The sequence below is a fragment of the Carica papaya genome, chromosome 2, assembly GCF_054855325.1.
Source record: "Carica papaya isolate Zhongbai chromosome 2, ASM5485532v1, whole genome shotgun sequence".
Classification (NCBI taxonomy): domain Eukaryota; kingdom Viridiplantae; phylum Streptophyta; class Magnoliopsida; order Brassicales; family Caricaceae; genus Carica; species Carica papaya.
Window position 1 is genome coordinate 36564370 of NC_142310.1, and position 17433 is coordinate 36581802.

Here is a 17433-nt window from a genome sequence, read left to right on the forward strand (position 1 = left end):
ATTAAATATCTAAAGAAAGCAACAGAAGATATTCCACTACAGATATTTATAACCCTAATTGCCATGTTTGATTTTTCTTGGTGGCAAACTGTTGGCTGTTGCTTACTAAGATCTGCACCCAAAAAGAACATTAAGAAAAAGATTGGCAGATGAAATTGAAGATATCAAATAATAGTCAACTTTTGAGTTCCAAATCAACCCTAAACAAGAGAAAACGGCCTCTAGAATCCGTTCGTAAAGTGAAACTACAACCCGGACTCGAATCCAAAGAAAATTGAAGCAATCACCGCGTAATTGCTATAAAAGCCGGAAGATGAGAGGGACAAATATCAAGTATATTAAGATGTACATTCAAATTTTGAATCGACTTACAGAATCACAGGTAGTATACCACAATGAACAGCCCCCAAAAACTATATGAAAAAGGAAACGAGAGAAAATGGGGGGGGGTGGGGGAAAAAAAAAGGAAAAGAAAAGAAACAACAAATGATACAAGGTAAGCTTTTAAGCAGACAGGAAGCCAACCCAAAATATCTTGAATGGAAAAGTAGACATGCAGACTTCTAAACAAGTAAAATACAAAACTATCTAGAGCATCTTCTCAATCAACCAAGCTTCTTATCCGATCCTTTGAGGTTCAAATTGAACCATTTCTTTTTGGATTTATCCTTACCATCTATACCTCCATCTTCCCCCGGACTATCGGCTTTTATGTCTTCGCCAGGAACTTTGCTACCACTACCATTACTCAGATTACTACCACTTCCACTTACACTACTTACTACCCTGGCCACGGTGAACGATGAGTGGATGCCATCGCGTTGTTTTAACAGCTCATCTACCTGGGGGTATTGCACAAGCAAAGAAGCAATGGGAGGTTAAAAATATAGACCGCATAACTCCATGCTTGCCAATTTTAAGTGGAATAAGTTCATTTAGTCAAAAATATGGAGAAGAAAATACAGCACTCGCCATTCCATTGTTTGCAAAATGAAGATTGTAAACTTTTTTTTTAAAAAAAAAGAAGACTCCAACTGTAATCTTCTCGTTTTGCTGCTACTTTTACATGAGAAGGGGAAAAACAACAGAGAGAATATTGAATTATGTACAGAATGATCAGATTATCCACCCGTGATTAACTCAGTTTAGGAACATAACATATAATGAGAACAAACACATGCAAACGCACAAATTTATACGTAGAGGTGTTAATATTTTGCATGCATAAAGCCAGCTAGCATGCTAGTAAACAAGCAAAACAAAATATCTGAAAGGGAATTGGAATTTTACAAACATACCGCTTGTTTTTCCTGGCTGTATCTGTTAGTTACTTCCTGAAAACGTGCCAATGCCTAAAAAAAAGACATCACAAAGAATTATAGAACACATATTATCAAAGAGACCCATGACAGAATCTGACCAGAAAGGCAAAAGTTACTTTTCTGTATTCAGTCTCAAATTGGCGCAACTCATTCCTTTTTCTTAAAATCTGGGCCTCTATGTCTTTAAGTTTCTCAGTTGTATCCTCATAAGTCTTTGCACAGAGTGCCTCAATTGTATAGGTAGCAGTCTTAAAGAAATTATCACCTGGACAATTTAGAGCCAATATATTAGAAATCTAATCATAAAAACAGTTTTCATATCCAAATTCCCCAAGATAAAGAATTCACAAGAAGGTCAAGCCTCCAGACCATAAACAGCAAATATATGAGTGCCAGCTTTTAGTTCCGAAACCTCACACGGTTGAAGACCTTCCAGCCTTTTAAAAAAAGCAGACTCAGGATCCTTGGCTATTGCTAACTGCATCACCATCAGCATGTGGATTAATTATCACATCTTCTGGCTATTAAAAAAAAAGCAAATATCTATCAGAAGGGAAGGGAGAAGATAGAACCTTCGTACCGCATTCACAGTAGAATCCATTCTGTATACTTGGAAATGTAAGAAATACATGCCTGCAGATGTCACCTTGCCCGTTTTCTCACTGTCTTCCTGCACACAAGGAAAATTTTAAACCACCTCTACCATAGCATGTACATTTGCAAAGTTCACATACATGCCAACGCACATTGCAGAAAAACTTAAAATTCAACTTCTCTTCCCATCACCAAAAGAAAATAGAGGACAATAAGAGAACTATCACAGATTTAAGAAAGCTTTAATTTGCAGAACAATTTTGGGAGATATGGAACAAAAAGCGAGCAAAACAATAAAAGATTAAGGATGCTGAAATCAAAATCTTGTGCCTCATTTGGATCATAAGGTGCAACCAAGCAAGATATGTAAATCACATGGTGCTATAATGCTACCTCAAATTACACCATTTAGATATCCAGACAGATCGACATGTGCTTTACTTTATGACCTTAGGATGTTCAACGTTAGAATAACTATTATTATTTTCTGGTAATATTCAACCGGGACAAGGAGTGAAAAAATGAGTCAAAGAAAATAATGGGAGTACACAAAAATGGCCCAACACCCATCAAAAAACCATACTGCAAGTTTAATCTTCCCAGTCCAAGAAAAAAACATAAAACAAACACCCTGAACATAAACCAAGGGAATTCAAAACCCTACTCAATTAAATCCTTCTTTTAACGAAGTCACTCAAAATGACCTACCAAAAAGAAAAGGATACAGCCGGAAAAAAATAACCTTAACTGCCAAACAGACTGATTTTTTTTTTTTGGAGTAATTTTTTCTTACAATAAACAAGTTCCAGGAATATATTGCCAGCCATACAAAAATAAAGTGATTAGAAGCCATATTCCTAAGATGTAAGCCCACAAATTAAACTAGGACGTGAAGTTCAAATTCATAGACTTTCCTCTCACATTGGAGACCAAATATAAAATAGTGAACCAATAAAGAGAAATTGCATAGCATCTATCGCTCAAACACCTTCTGGAAAATTTTCTCAACAAAATGATTCTGGACAACAATTATAGGTAAACTTGAAAAAAGCCATTTACCTGTAAGGCTAAGCCATAGCCACCATTGGCATCTTGCTCAAAATAGAGTAACTGAAAAAGAATTAGATACATTTAACAGACAGATTTCACGTCAGATGGAAGGAAAGCCACTTAAAAAAAAAGACAGCTAGACTGGGGGCTACAAAATCCTGGAAACAGATAAATCATTCAATTTAAAGATCCAGCATCAGAAATCTTCAAAAAGAAAAAGAAGCACCAGACCATACCTTAAATTTGCTTTGTGCAGTTGAAGTTACTCTCACAACAATCCCTGCTTCAGCTTGTTGTTCATTTATAGTTACCCCAAAGAAATGAGCACACTGCTTTTCTACCTGTTGTAGAACTTACAATAAGATTAAAACACATATCCAAATACAGTAGTTGGACACATAAAAGCTGAAAGCAAGTTGACACCTTTCCACTAACTGATGTTCCAATAGGCAGAGGTCTGATGGTGACAGTTCCATTCAATGCTTCTTCAAGAACATTAGCAGAGATTGTAGTCTTGATAGGGACACCAAGTTTGCTGTATGCAAACAAAGCAGTGTTAAAGAAAGCTAGATCATTATCAAAGTTACGAACAGAAGAACAAAAAGTATTACCTGAATAATGCTGCAAACATAGTATTTACAGTTCCCAGATTCGACAAGTCAATCTCCATGTCCATGCCATCAGTTTCAAGGGCCTGCTCAAATTTTTAGATACAAAAAAGAGCATTAAGATGAGACACTGTCCACGGGGAAACAATTTAAAAGCCTGCACAAGAAACCTGACAAAAACAAAAATAAAATAAGAGAATTGCAGGCTGATAATTCCGTCTAAGAAAGAGTAAGAAATAGCCCAGTGCAAAATCTCGAATCACGAACTGTAAAGCATTTGGAAAATGAAAGTCCATCTATATACAAAGTGACTGAGCAAAATAGTCATGGCACATATATAAATAGCACAGAGTCAGTTATCTGTATGCTACAGACAAATGCACACACACACACAAAGATTCACATCAAACACAACAGGAAACATAAATGTTGGATTTTTGGTTCATATTTAGGCAGAATACTGTAAGCAAAAGGCTCGGGCTTTACTTATCCTGGAGTGTTTCTCGTTATGGAGGTATTTGTTATATTGGATTTATGGAAAATGTCTGCAAGTGGTTCCCTGATGTAGGCTTATTTGCTCCGAAACCACCTAAAATTCCCTCTCTCTTTAATTTCTAGGTGTGCTATTGAGTCATTTTTAACAACACACAAATACAAAATGCTCACACAAACAGACTGGAGGGTGGGCAGACTAGATAGCCAAGGTTCCAAAAAGAAACTGATAAAACTATAGAGTGAAAAAGGGAGGGAAAAAAACCTCAAAGCCTGCACTATCATATTGCCTTCTCTTCTCCGGGTCAGATAAAATGCTATAAGAATATGCAACCTCCTTAAAAAGTTCAGATGCTTCAGGATTACTAGCATTCTTATCCGGATGATACCTGCCAATTATGTGGATAAAAGATTAGTTTAAATTAAAGGTAAAATGGCATCTCTCAGAGAAACACCACAAACAGACTCTGACACCATCATCATCAGTGCACAAGTGAAGATGAAAATCAAGGATAGGCAGAATCATGCAAGATCATTAGCAGGATAAAAATCAAGTGTAAGCTTCATTGATTGCAATCAAATTGAACCTAAATTCTTGTCATTTTTTTGCTAGAATTTTATGGTATGAATTGGACTTCAATGGAGCTCAATGTAGATAGCATGCAAAGAATCATGCAATTGATCTTATTGCAGTAGATTCCCTACAAAATGCTTTTTTCGACCAATGCTCCTAGCTTTTTGTAGATGTCTGGCACAATCACTACAGTATAATTTAGATGCTGACTGAGTAGAAGACTTCATAAACGTTAGTTGTAATCCACAATAAGTTACTGCATACACCTAAGAAAGCATGGGTTTAACATTAAAGTAGTTGGTCCAGAGAGATAACTGTATACCAAGATTACCTAGCTGAGGTAACTGATAATATGCTGATCTCTTAAATTTTCACCAAAGTTATAGTCTCAGGTAAGGCAAACTGAAGGGATAGTATGGTCCATGTAAGACTCCAAACAGTAAGGAACAAAGTCTTTAATGGAATTGAGTTAAACTGTAGAATGATATTGGCAAATATGATGAATTCTGTATAAACTAAACTGGGAAGATAATAAACCACGCTAGAAATGGAAGCTTCAGTGCCATATTACTCAGTTGAATAAAGAATTTGGTAACTTAAACACCTAATGCATATATCTTAAATCTATTTGTTAGTTCACATAACACAGCTCCTGAACGTAAGGATAAACCCATTGAGCTACAATCAAGCTGCTAACTCCCTAGAGTTGAGCAATTTATGAGCAATTTTAACAATGCTAACGTCTTATTTATCAAACTCGATTATAAAACTAAGAACATCCATAAGCCCAAACTGTCATGTAAATGAATTAAGCTACCCAATACAATTGAAAGATGAAATTCCATAGACTTACTTGAGGGCAAGCTTTCTGTAAGCTGTTTTAATTTCTTGATCAGTAGAATCCCTCGACACGGACAATACCTCATAGGGGTCCCGACGAATTGCAGGGGTGGATGGTCCTTCCATCTTTTTCGAACCCATCTCCCCCCTCGGTTTTTATCCTTCTCTCAAATCTGTACCTTTCTACAATTTCTAAATCTCTCCCTACCTATTAAGATCTCCACCCCTCTCCCTCTCCCTCTCCCTCTCTTCAAATCACCAAAAGCCGCAGTATCCGCTGAATCAAAGAAAGTCAATCGGTAGCAACCATACAAATCTGAGACCAATACCCAAACCGAAAAAGCTTTTCCAACTCAAATTTTTTTTAAAAAAAATAGACACGTAATTCGAAGCATTATTGGGATCGCTCTTCTTCCGCTCTCGGAGAAAGCAAAAGAGGGGAAAGATAAACTGATGATATATCAAAAGCTGACAAGAACAGTATTGAGGTTAACCTAAAGATCTAGTATACAAACAGTAACAGAAATGGAAGATAAAAGAGAACTAGGGTTTTGAAAAATTACAGAGAAACGAGAAAAGAAGATTGAAGAAGAAATTTTTCGTTTATATATGAAGGTAAAACGGAGAAAGAGAAATGACGCAATGGATTTTCAACGCTGTCTTCTTCAGCTTCTTCTCCTCTTCGTTTTCCCTCTTTCAAAATCTTGTGCGACGTTACGTAATTTTAGCTAACTAATTTTTCTTTATTACCACTTTTTTTTTTAATTTATTTAATTATTTTATCCCTTTTTTCACTTTTTAAATCTATTTTTTTTCTTTTAGCCTTTTTTTTTAATTCAAAATATTTTTCAAGACGAATTCGAATGATTTGTTTTTTTTTTTTAATTAAACTAATATAAACAAACATTATTTGACAATAATATAAAGTATATAAAATTATAAGCATTGGGATTTTTATATAATTTTGTGCTTTTGGATTTACGTTATGATGATACTATGTAAGATGGTAATAAGGTGGATCTCAGTTTAATTTGTATACAAGATTTTACTCAAAATAATTAAGATTTAGTAAAAAAAAAAAAAAAAAAAAATTCGTGTTTAATATAAATAGTTATGGAAATTTGTTATCAATAAAAAAAAAAAAGTATAAATTATATATATGGTAATAAATGATTTTTTATATTTAAGGTATAAATTTGTTAAAAATTAAATTATTTTCTAAAAATTACAAATTATTAATTTTATGTTTAAACCTATCAAAAACACTCTTAATTTTGGATTTTCCCAAACGCACTTTTCATTTTTTTTTTCTTATTGATTGCATTTAAGTATTTTTAAAACGTAAAAATCAACATTAAATTTAGTAAATAACACCTTACTAAATATCGAATTTACTTTACTACAATGTAATTTTTATTTTTTTTACGATCTCACTTTGTAAATACTAATCTTTGTTACGAGATTCGATCATTTGACGTCCGATTTTTGTTGTTTAATTTTCAGCATATTTTCTTTCAAAAAATTAAAGAAAGAGATGTTTGCATTATTAATAGCCTTAACAAAATGTCTCTGTTATCTTCTTTATATACTTACAGAGCAGTCAATAGTCAATATTTTACTAATGTTGAATTTAGAAGTTAAAATATTTTTATTTGGAGTAGTATGAAAAATTTATTAAAAAATTATTTATAAACTTTGAGGATTCAGAAGAGGGAATTGACCAAAACTGACTCATGAGAATACCAAGTACTTACTACATATTAGGCTAACTACCCGTGTTGTTAATTATTTTGTTTAATCAAGCGACAAATCTTACCTACGAAAACAGCACCAGTAACCAAATGTAGAACATTGTCCACTTTTGTTGCACTCTAACTTTGTTTCCATGACTATCAGCATCACCAGTATCGGGATTGGGTGTAACAAAACCGCAAAGATCAACAAATTATAACGACATGAAAGCATGTACTGCCTTAGAATTTAGAATTTAGAGCCTGCAACAACTCGTCTCCATACAGTACATCAAAATAAAACAAGATATACCTGATAAGAGAACCCGCAACTAAACTTACATCTGCTTAACGAAATATGAGCTTCATAGATTACTTGGCTGTAACTGGCTGCCTCAATTAAACAGATACATTATTGCATATCCATACATTTTACAAGTCAACAAACATGAAACCTTAAAAACATCGGCAATAAGAACTTACAAATATTAGCTACTCATCAAAAGATGCTCAGAGCTTCAGTCTTTTGGGATATGATCGTGAACTCTTGACCAAAATTCAGAAGAAAATTTAGTGACCTTATCTGCCTACAGCAGCCACGCCGACAATGTTGATATTTTACACATAAAACACAATTACATAAAGTGTAATTTACAAGTAGGCACCATGATTTTTCTCCGCAATTACGTAGGCTATCATCAATGAATGAAGATACCAAAATATCCATCTTCAGTCAGATTCCCTGCTCCATGGAACACTAGATTTCTTCCTCACAAGTAATGAGAGAACATCCTTGCCCAAAAGTTGTTCAAAAACTTCAAAACAGCAAAAAATGATATCCTCATCTACTGGAAAATTGGAGAAACTGAATCGACTATTTCAACGGATATGATTTACAACTCATATAGAATATGGGGCTGTGGTTATATTTACACACGTGAATCAACAGATAAAAAATACCAGATGCCATCACCGATTGGATGTTGTGCAGTTGTTATTTGCTGAGTCAACCTTAATTACCCTGGTGTTGTACGATCCACAAAACCCACACTTGTGGTACAACCAATGAAAGCGTGCAGTCCCTTTCTTATCACAGTCATTACACAATATATCCTGGATCAGCAAGATAATTATGTTTTGTTATTCCAATAGGAAGTAAGAGGACCAATGAGAAAAGTTGCTTCAAGGTTTACCTGACAGCGGTCCCTATATTCTTCTGGAAGATCTTCAGAAGCCAAAAGTGCATCAAGCATGCCAAAGTAGACCTGAGCCAAAAGATAATAGACTTGTAATGGAAGCATTTAAAAGCTGTCATATAATGAAGTTGGTGCAATTTCTTACTTTTTACCAAAAGGAGTAAAGTAGGATGGTAGGAGAGGGAAGAAGCTTTAAGAATTATCAAAAAGAACATAGATGAAGCATATTCAACGCATGGAATGGCATCTAAATAAACATCCCAACCAAATATATAACCCAATTATCTTTTTTGTTCAGTATCCCATAGTTACATATATATTGCCCTTTTTTTCTGTTTTCCCCTTATCAGAAAGCAAATATGGGAATTAGCAGGAATTCAGAAAGTCTAGAACATCTAAATATTAACAGAAAATTAAATTTCCAGAAGTTGAAACCTCTAAATATATAAATATAACATGCTGTATATATGCAACACCATGCTGCCCTATTGATGCATGTCAAACAAGCATTTAGAAATTCACTTGCACAGAGGGCAGGACCACGAAAGGAACGAGAATACAGACACCTGGTTCACTGATAACATGCATTTTTCTTTTTTGAAATAATGAATAATGCGCATTTTATTTTAAGACAAGTTATATAAAATAATTACAGATAATATTCCCTAGGAGAGTATGGACCTAGTTTGTACATGGAACAACAACAAATAATCAAATTTCCTTGACAAGACCCTAGAAGAGCATTATTTGCTGAAAATTGACATTACAGTTAGTTTAGCACGTAGGATTTTTTTCTTACCGCCATATCTCCTAAAGATTTGCTACAGATGGGGCAGATGTAGTGACTGCATGTGTATGCCTGTAACAACAAAATGCAAGCAGAAGTTAAGTTACCATCAAGCATTACGAACATTGTTCCAGTAGCATCAAGACGAAAACTAAAAGAATAGCAAAACCACAAATAGAAGAAGAGAAAATTCAATACTTAATGGACCTGAAAGCAAGCTGAGTGCATGAAATGGCCACATGGAAGTGCTCTTACAGATGCACTTGATGTGAATAAAAAATCACAGCAGATGGGGCAGTTTGTTTCTAGACCCTTTTCTCGGCATTTGTGGTCCACCAGCTTCATTGCTAGACAACAATTGCATTTCATGCAATGGAAGAAGTCAACACCAAGCCCCTTTCCCAGGCGGCATAAATTGCAGAAAGGGCAATGATAAACAATCCTGAAATGTATTTGACAAAACAAAAAGGAAATGTTGCATAAGAAATCTACTAGTCATTTTTCACAATTTTTTTTCCAGATGAGAAAAAACTACTGAATGGCACAAGAGAGTGCAATCCACATACAAAAAATTACAAGAGATCAGAGGCCAGGAAGTCTACAAGGGTCACAACATCTATGTCATCAAGCATAGATGCCTTGTAAACAAAATAAATTACAGACCAGTAAAATCTAGTACTATCAAAACAGAGCAAATGTCCTTAAAGACTCTCATATTCCTTTCTTTCCTACTAATCCAAAAAATTAGATGAATGAAGTCGAGGAACCTTTTCTTATACTTATAAGTGCAAACATATGACAAGTCCAAATTTATCTGACAATAGAAACTGAAACGACCTGAAATTGAGGAGACCTAGATCCTGAACAGCATAGAAGAAGGTAAGTGAAGGATTCCAACTCGCAAAAGCATAAGGGGCAGTCATCGACTGATCTTGCCTCTTCTCAAGTTATCCAATGCCAATTTTTTTTTGCTGCCGCTTCTCAGACAAAAAAAGGATATCCTGGGAGACATCTTTTAAAGATTTGCTACCAAGGGAAATGGCCTCAGCATTGCGGTTACGTACATTACTCTAAAAAGTTAATTGAAAACTTCTCACTCTTGTTGAGAGGGTACTAAGGAATATCATCCATTGCCAGGTCAAATTGGTACTTAGAGAAAAGAGTCATCAAGTCCACAAACTACTTGAACTTCCTACCTATAAAATTTTTAGAGAATTGAATATTCCAAGTCATCTGGTTACCTGGGTCATAAATCAGAAGACCCATGCTCCGCCGCATCTTTATGCATAGCCGACGAATAAGCACAAGGGAAGTAACTTTTCAATGATCTATAGCTGCACCATAAATCATCCCAAAAACCGTAGACCAGTTATTACTGACTTTAATTGACACCTGTTTAGTAAGCAGTCTCTATTCATGGCAATCCACCTCCACAAACGGATACCATATGGATGTCTATCATCACTTATTCTGCAAGCCCTACCTAGAGTACCAAACTTAACCCAAATGACCTCCCAACAAAGCTACATCTTGTGATTCGCAAATCTCAACAACGATTTTGCAGAAATGCTGTGTTCATCTCTTTCAAGGATGATTTTTGTTGTAGCAAGAAGTAACTTCTACTCCTTGGTCTTGTCATTGGTCAAGCAAAAAAAATTCTAGCATGGAAAATTAGTAGGTCCTATATATTCAGAGAATGTTTGAGGACTCGTTGTCCAAACCCAAAAAAAAAACTGTGATAAATCTGGAGTTTGTCTCATTAGAGTGGAGTTGCGCAGAAGTACTGCACCCTTAGATTTTTTTGGTGAAGCAAGGACTAATTCCCTTGCTCAAAAATATAACCACGATAATATTTTTGTTGGTACAGGGAGAAAAAGAAAGTTGTGATCATCTTTTGGTGATAAGTTTGCAACAAGTTGCCGAAGTGGGGAGTTCTTCAGCTGAAAGTTGGTTTTTGTTTGAAGTTGATGACAAATTTTCCATTAAAGTTGTACAGCTATCTGTGTCACAGAACTGAATTCACATAAAGCCTCCTAAATAAGTATGAGCAATCCAATTTTGCGACAAGGCACAGAAAATATTTACAAATTTTGGACTAAAGATTAACGGGAAAGAAATATTATCCCACATATCTGGAAATCATGTATCTGAAAAGCCTATACAAATATTTCTCAACGATAAAACACAAGGGAAAAAAGAGTTACACGCATGAGTTATGTACCTTTCATCATCAAAAAATTTGCAGATGCTGCAATAATATTTAGCCATTGAGAGGCCGTTGCAGGAAGGTGTCGTGCAAACTGGTCCAACAGGCTGAATTTTCAGGCATTGCATGCACATCATCTCAGCTGTGGCCTTCCTGCAGTTAAATTAAAATCAGTGTGTATAAAGAAGCCAACCAAGTACCTAGTGACCGATCAACAGAAAGATTACCTATCCATGGAGTGGTCACTGACTTTGTCATGGCAAAACCTGCATGTGTATAATTTGCCACAGCAAGCAGCTCGGAGTTTGCAATTTCTTTTATAGTGCTCACATCCAAACACCTGCTTTTCTGGATCCCGGAATGATGGAGAACAACCAAGTATATCATCACCATTAGAACTTTCTCCATTTCCTGGTTGAGGGGATTTCTGCTGCGCGGCAATCCATCGACTAGCATAGCCATGAAACTTATTGTATTAAGGAGGAGAATCATTATGAAAATAGACAGGCTTAAATGCACAAGATGATTAAAGACCTGGTCATAAGATTTTGAATAAGATAAGCTTTTCTTCTTGGATCAAGAGTTGGATCTCGAGAAACTTTCCTTATCTCTGCTTCAAGCTCATTTTGGTTCATCCTAAAGATATCTTTCCAACCAGGCTTAAAAGTTTGATCACTGTGATCAAGATTTTCCTGAAAGTCTGTTCCTAAACGAGTAAAATTTAGAACAAATTACCATTGCTAATTTAACACAATAAGACATTCAAGAAAGCAGTTTTGCATTTGTCTCAACTTCACCGCTAATTGACACATAAAAAGGAATAATCAAGTCATCAGCAAATGAAAAACATCGGACAAACCTAGTGACATACAACTATCTGTTGTTGCTGAATTCGAGGCCATTTCTGGATTTCCTTCCCACCATTCATTAAGCCACTCACTGAACATTGTGTTTTTGGTAGCTTGCTTCCACGTGTCCATCATTTTATTCTGCTCCTCCTGAGTTAGGGCAGAAGTCACCCATGGCAACATTGACTGCAATACCTCTGCACCTGTAGTACCAATTATGCGACCAACAAGTTTGTCCTGCTCTTCCACAGAAAAATGCCTATCAAACAATGGCCACAACTCTAGTTCTTCACGGAAAACATGCTGATCCAGTGTTACTTTTATGGACTTGCACATGCCCTGTAGCTCAGTAGCTTTCTCATTATACTTTCTCATTATATCACTGTGATCATTTAAATCATCAGAAAAGTCAGAACTACTCTGATATTCAAGAAGCTGTGTGAGTTCTGTAAGAGCAGATGAAATATCTTCAAACAGTTTCTCCTCCTGCTTGTGATCCAGAGTGTAAGAATGGCTAACATTATGAAGTGTCTCTTTAGATTCTAATGCTGGAAATACTATATCGTCCTCTGCGTTACTATGAGCTCTGTACAAACCCCACAAAAGACGGAATCTACCAGTAAACTGCCTAAGGAAAGTTTCGTTGCAATCACTAAGTTTTCCAGATTCAACATCTAAGTATTCCAAGTCTTTGCGGATGGCTTTATGAAACTTAAATATATTATCGATGGGCCGGGATGCACAACCATTATTAGCAGAGCTTAAATCAGTTTCCCAATTAAACAGACTAGAATTCAGTGAGGGAGCAGAAGCACTAAAAGATAAGGACCGCAGAGATTTTGCAGCTGCAAGAGAACTAAGTCCCAGGTTACCGCTATTCACCCCTAATCCTGGCACACAGCAGGACTGATTACTACACAATGATTTATTTGTATCTATTGCTTCTGTCATATGACAACCATCAAAATCTTCTGCTGCTGATGAGTTGCCACGCTTCACTGGCCTTCTACCTTCATCTGCTTGAAAATTAAAAGGCTTTCCCTCAGAAGAGGACGTTGAGCCACGTTCGCAGCACGGTTGATTGCTATCTTCTTTGCTTCCAGTCATCATTCTTGCAGAACAACAACCAATTACATTTGAAGACAGACAAACATTCCTGGAGCGACCTTTGCATGCCCAACCAGAAAAAAGTGTCACCAATGCCAAGTCCGATGCTGGAGCTGCATCAGAAAAATAATTACGTTAGAAATGGAGATAAAAGGAACACAAAAATATAATAGATCCCAAACTCTTTGTGATTAAATCCAAAAGTTTGTCAATAGAAAATAGAGATCAAGTATTGGCATTTTGCCTGCCAAACACATGTTCCGAAGAAATGACTTAGCCTCTTCTTCACTCAGTGACCCCACCAACCATGGTAAGACACACTCAATCAATTTCAAGGGCATCACACACAAGCTTTGATACAGGAGTTCTCGCTGTCTTTTGGGGCTGAAATGCTTTCTAGCAAGTGGAAGAACCTATTAAACCAATGCACTTATTAGATTCTATTACAGCAAGAGATTCTTAACATTTGAGCTTTAGGAATGATCAAAATGCCTATAATGTTACAGAACCCTTCTGCAAAATGGTGCTGTAAAGAAATGCAGAAAAGGACAGGCCTCTACACTCATAAGTGCGACACAGAATACTCAACCTGAACTTCCTCATTGTGGAAATGCTTCTGTATGCTGTCCATTATCTGGTCAGCATGAGAGCATAATTTTGAATAGAATTCAGTAGAAGATGAATTAACTCCAGTATTTTGAATACTTTCAATGAGACACCTAAGTTTGTCAAACCGAAGTTCTTCCTCTGCATGCTCCTGAGCAAAAGAAAGTTCTGCATCTACAGCAGGGAATATAACCTTGTCCTCAGCAATACTGCAGTCAGATAAAAAGACAGTCACAACATGTAACCAGTCATAAGGTGGGCAGTCAGAAGGGTCATTTGCCTGAGGGCTTGAATTACTTAATTTGCAAAGAAAGATGAATTTACATACCATGCCATATTCATTTAAAGACATCATGCTCAATAAAAAAAGAGGGATAGAAAACCCAAAAACTGTATATGCGTATACATGCGTGTGCGTGTGTGTGAAACCATACCTATGAAAGATGCAAACCTCAGCAATGAACTGCAGCCTTTTGTTAAAAGCAGACAAATCAGAGAAATCCCCAGAATATTGAATCTTCCGAGCAGCTTCTGCTATATCATTCAGCTCCATTTTTATGGCATTATGCCAAAGTAATATCTCATTTATTGGGCATGACAGAATAGAATTGGTAAGATCAGAAGTTAACTCCACATATTTCCTTTTCCCAGTTCTGGAAGATTCACACGCACAGAACTCCTTCGTTTGACACACCAGAGCATTAGCTCCAGAACTTTGGCAATGAGTTTCACAGTTATCTTCACAACTTTTACATACATGAGAGGCTTTTACCCCTTCCAACCAGGTGAAAATAACCTCCATTTACAAAATGTAAAAGTCAGCCTTACTTAAATACCTCAAGAAGCATGAGAGAAAAAAATAAGGCAGAGGGAGAAAGAGGACAGATCTAACCCAAAGGAAGCCTCACCTGCTGAAGTAATTTTTCTTTCGGAATTATCTTGCACAAGCACTTGCGCATGTCCTGACGCTCATCAGGTGATATAGAGGAGGAAAGCCAGGGAAGAAATTCTGTCATCATGTTAACAGGAATACTGCAAAGAAACTGCCATACCAATGATGCCTGCTCTTCAAAGGAGAACTTTTCAATAAGTAATGGAAAGACCTGTAGTATACAATGTCAACAACATGCTCATTAGATTCAGATAGCTGCAGATAGTCAAAACTCCAGAATTACAGATTCCTCATGTGCAAACAAAATTTAAATAAAAAATGAATCATAACTTTCTAACAGATTTAGAAAACTGATCACCTACAACCAAAACAAATGGTACCTGCTCCTCTTCCTTGGACATGTGCTGACTAATTGATGTTTGGAGCGCCCCTGTACGAGAAGCTAGCTCTCTGCGATAGCTTTCTTCATTTTGCATGTTTGAATTCAGCAAGTCAAACAACTGATCAAAAAGCACACTTTCTCCCTCATGTTCAAGGGAGTAAGTCCGTGCCACATTCTTTACACGTATGTCAAGTGCTGGAAAGATGACCTACAAGTACGAAGCAGCTAATTTGACAAAGGTGAAGAATACCAAGATACATCTCTTTTATAGATTGAATGATGCTGTAGAAAATTGTTTGCTCCAACACATAAATGTTTTCTAGATAATTGGCAATAAAGGCATCAAAGGCTGAGGAGAATAGTATCAAAATCATCTTTCCTGTTGCCTTTGGCTCATATTCCAGTAAATGCAAAGGTACTCCGCAGCATGAATTTCGAAATAAAAGACACACATCTTTTATGTTTGCTTCTCCATGAATATATAATTAAAACCTTATTACTAGATGAAAACTCTACTCTACTTTCATTATCTTTTACATATCTGGGATAAGGCAGACCTACTATTGGATATTCATGCCAGAAAAAGATATCAGTGGAACAATGTCCAAAAAAGTTTAACTGATGTTTCGAATAGCAAGGCAATTCAAGGCCTGACAGACCAGTAGTTGAATCATGAGGTAGCTGTAATCATCAAAGCCAATCTTCCATATGGTGGAAGACATATCAAAGTCTACAGAATAACAAAGCACATGCATCTCAAATTCCACAAAAATGTATTCTGAGCGTGACAATTAGTAAGTTAAAACAAATTATCAATATGCATAAATGCAAGGATGAATCCAGTGCGTTATCAACCATCCAACATCTCTTCATCAGCAATTTATATAGAAAGATCACCGGATACATGTACAATAAACATTCTCAACAAATAATTACAGCCTCGTTACGTTCATAAACAACTTGCCAGTTGTCTATGATAACCATATAATAAACCAAAAAATACATAAACTCACCAGCAAAAAAACCTACATAAATAGCATGAGAGAAAGCAAAAGGCAATTGCAACGTAGCTGAGAACTATTTTTTGAACTTTAATAGATCCAATACAATAAAGGAAATCCAAAATTCAGAGACAAATGAAGAACCGAACAAACATAGAATTAGAAAAGTAAATAAATGACGAGAAACTTGATACAAATTCAGAAAGCTATCAACGGCAAACTAATTGAGAAACTCAAACTAGGAAAAGTTAAAAAGGCTAAAATCGATAAATTTGCGAAGAGCAAACTAAGATTACATAGAAAAGGACGCTACCTCGTCTTCAGCATTGCAGTGGTGCTTGTAAATCGAGCGAAGCAAGTGGTACCTTTTCAACAAAGGCTTAATATCACCCTCACTGTCTACCTCCTGGTTGGTGGCAAAAGCCAAAGCAGCTCTATGAAGCTTATCAAGCTCGGACCTGATGGCTTTGTGAAAGAACAAGAAGATAAGAATTGGCGACTTTAGAGCGGAGTTTTTCAGACAAGATTTAGACGGCGTAGATGAATCTATAGGGTTCATAGGACCTGCCATTACCGCTACACCTCCTCCACCTCCGTCTCTGTGTTGCAAACCCGAATATGGAGTCGCCATTATTAGGAAAGATCTGAAGATTGTGTTTGCAGATTCAGCTTTCCAAAAAGCCCTAGATTTTTCTCTCTCCCGTCGCGGAAAAATGATTTTCGGATTTCATTTTTGTTTTTTTCATTTTTACGTAATTTTCCTGCTTCTCTCTTCTACTTTCCCATCCTCCCCTCTCCTCCCTCACATTTCATGTTTTTGGTTTACTTGTTTTCTCTTTTTTTCTTTTAATTTTACTTTTTCTCTCTCTTTGAAAAGGAAGCGCGCAAATAAAATGAATGCGGTAGAAGATTAAAAAAAAAAAAAGGAGGAGACAGCTTTAGTCGATCCACGTGGCAGCAATCAACCACGGTATCCCAACTGAGCAGATGAGGATGAAATGCCAGGCTAATTTGCACGACCACAAATTCACGAAACGACGTCGTTTATTAAACGGGTTCAACAAATTTTTACCTAATTTTCAGGCCAAAATTTAGTAGAATGTTAATCTAATTAAACTCAAAATTAAATATTATAATTTTCAGTCCAATTGTTGTCAATTGACAGAGTGACGTGCGCCACCAACCACTTAGATCCACC

The 17433-nt window shown here is 36.2% G+C and overlaps 2 protein-coding genes across 5 annotated transcripts; both read right to left on the reverse strand.

Annotated features, from left to right (window-relative positions):
• Nucleotides 1-314: 314 nt before the first annotated feature.
• Nucleotides 315-6201, reverse strand: ARG1 (Chaperone DnaJ-domain superfamily protein). The gene is made up of 11 exons (XM_088214527.1): nt 5494-6201; nt 4332-4455; nt 3578-3660; nt 3390-3501; nt 3203-3307; nt 2976-3026; nt 1903-1992; nt 1692-1800; nt 1439-1587; nt 1299-1352; nt 315-842 (listed from the first exon to the last, which is right to left on the reverse strand). Exons 1-11 carry the CDS (start codon nt 5619-5621, stop codon nt 606-608), a joined length of 1242 nt encoding a protein of 413 aa, XP_088070653.1. The 5' UTR covers nt 5622-6201; the 3' UTR covers nt 315-605.
• Nucleotides 6202-7558: 1357 nt separating this feature from the next.
• LOC110813349 (zinc finger protein BRUTUS-like) lies at nt 7559-17116 on the reverse strand. Of its 4 annotated transcripts, XM_088214529.1 has the most exons (15): nt 16549-17116; nt 15233-15442; nt 14869-15063; nt 14395-14756; nt 13944-14169; nt 13599-13767; nt 12259-13467; nt 11934-12105; nt 11627-11848; nt 11415-11552; nt 9401-9635; nt 9206-9265; nt 8404-8475; nt 8171-8323; nt 7559-8025 (listed from the first exon to the last, which is right to left on the reverse strand). In XM_088214529.1, exons 1-14 carry the CDS (start codon nt 16864-16866, stop codon nt 8180-8182), a joined length of 3732 nt encoding a protein of 1243 aa, XP_088070655.1. In that variant the 5' UTR covers nt 16867-17116; the 3' UTR covers nt 7559-8025; nt 8171-8179. The 4 variants fall into 4 exon arrangements, with proteins under 4 accessions (XP_088070655.1, XP_088070657.1, XP_088070656.1 ...); XM_088214531.1 differs by having other exon boundaries at nt 7559-8323; nt 11934-12099; nt 12271-13467; XM_088214530.1 differs by having other exon boundaries at nt 7559-8323; nt 11934-12099.
• Between the last annotated feature and the right edge of the window lie 317 nt (nt 17117-17433).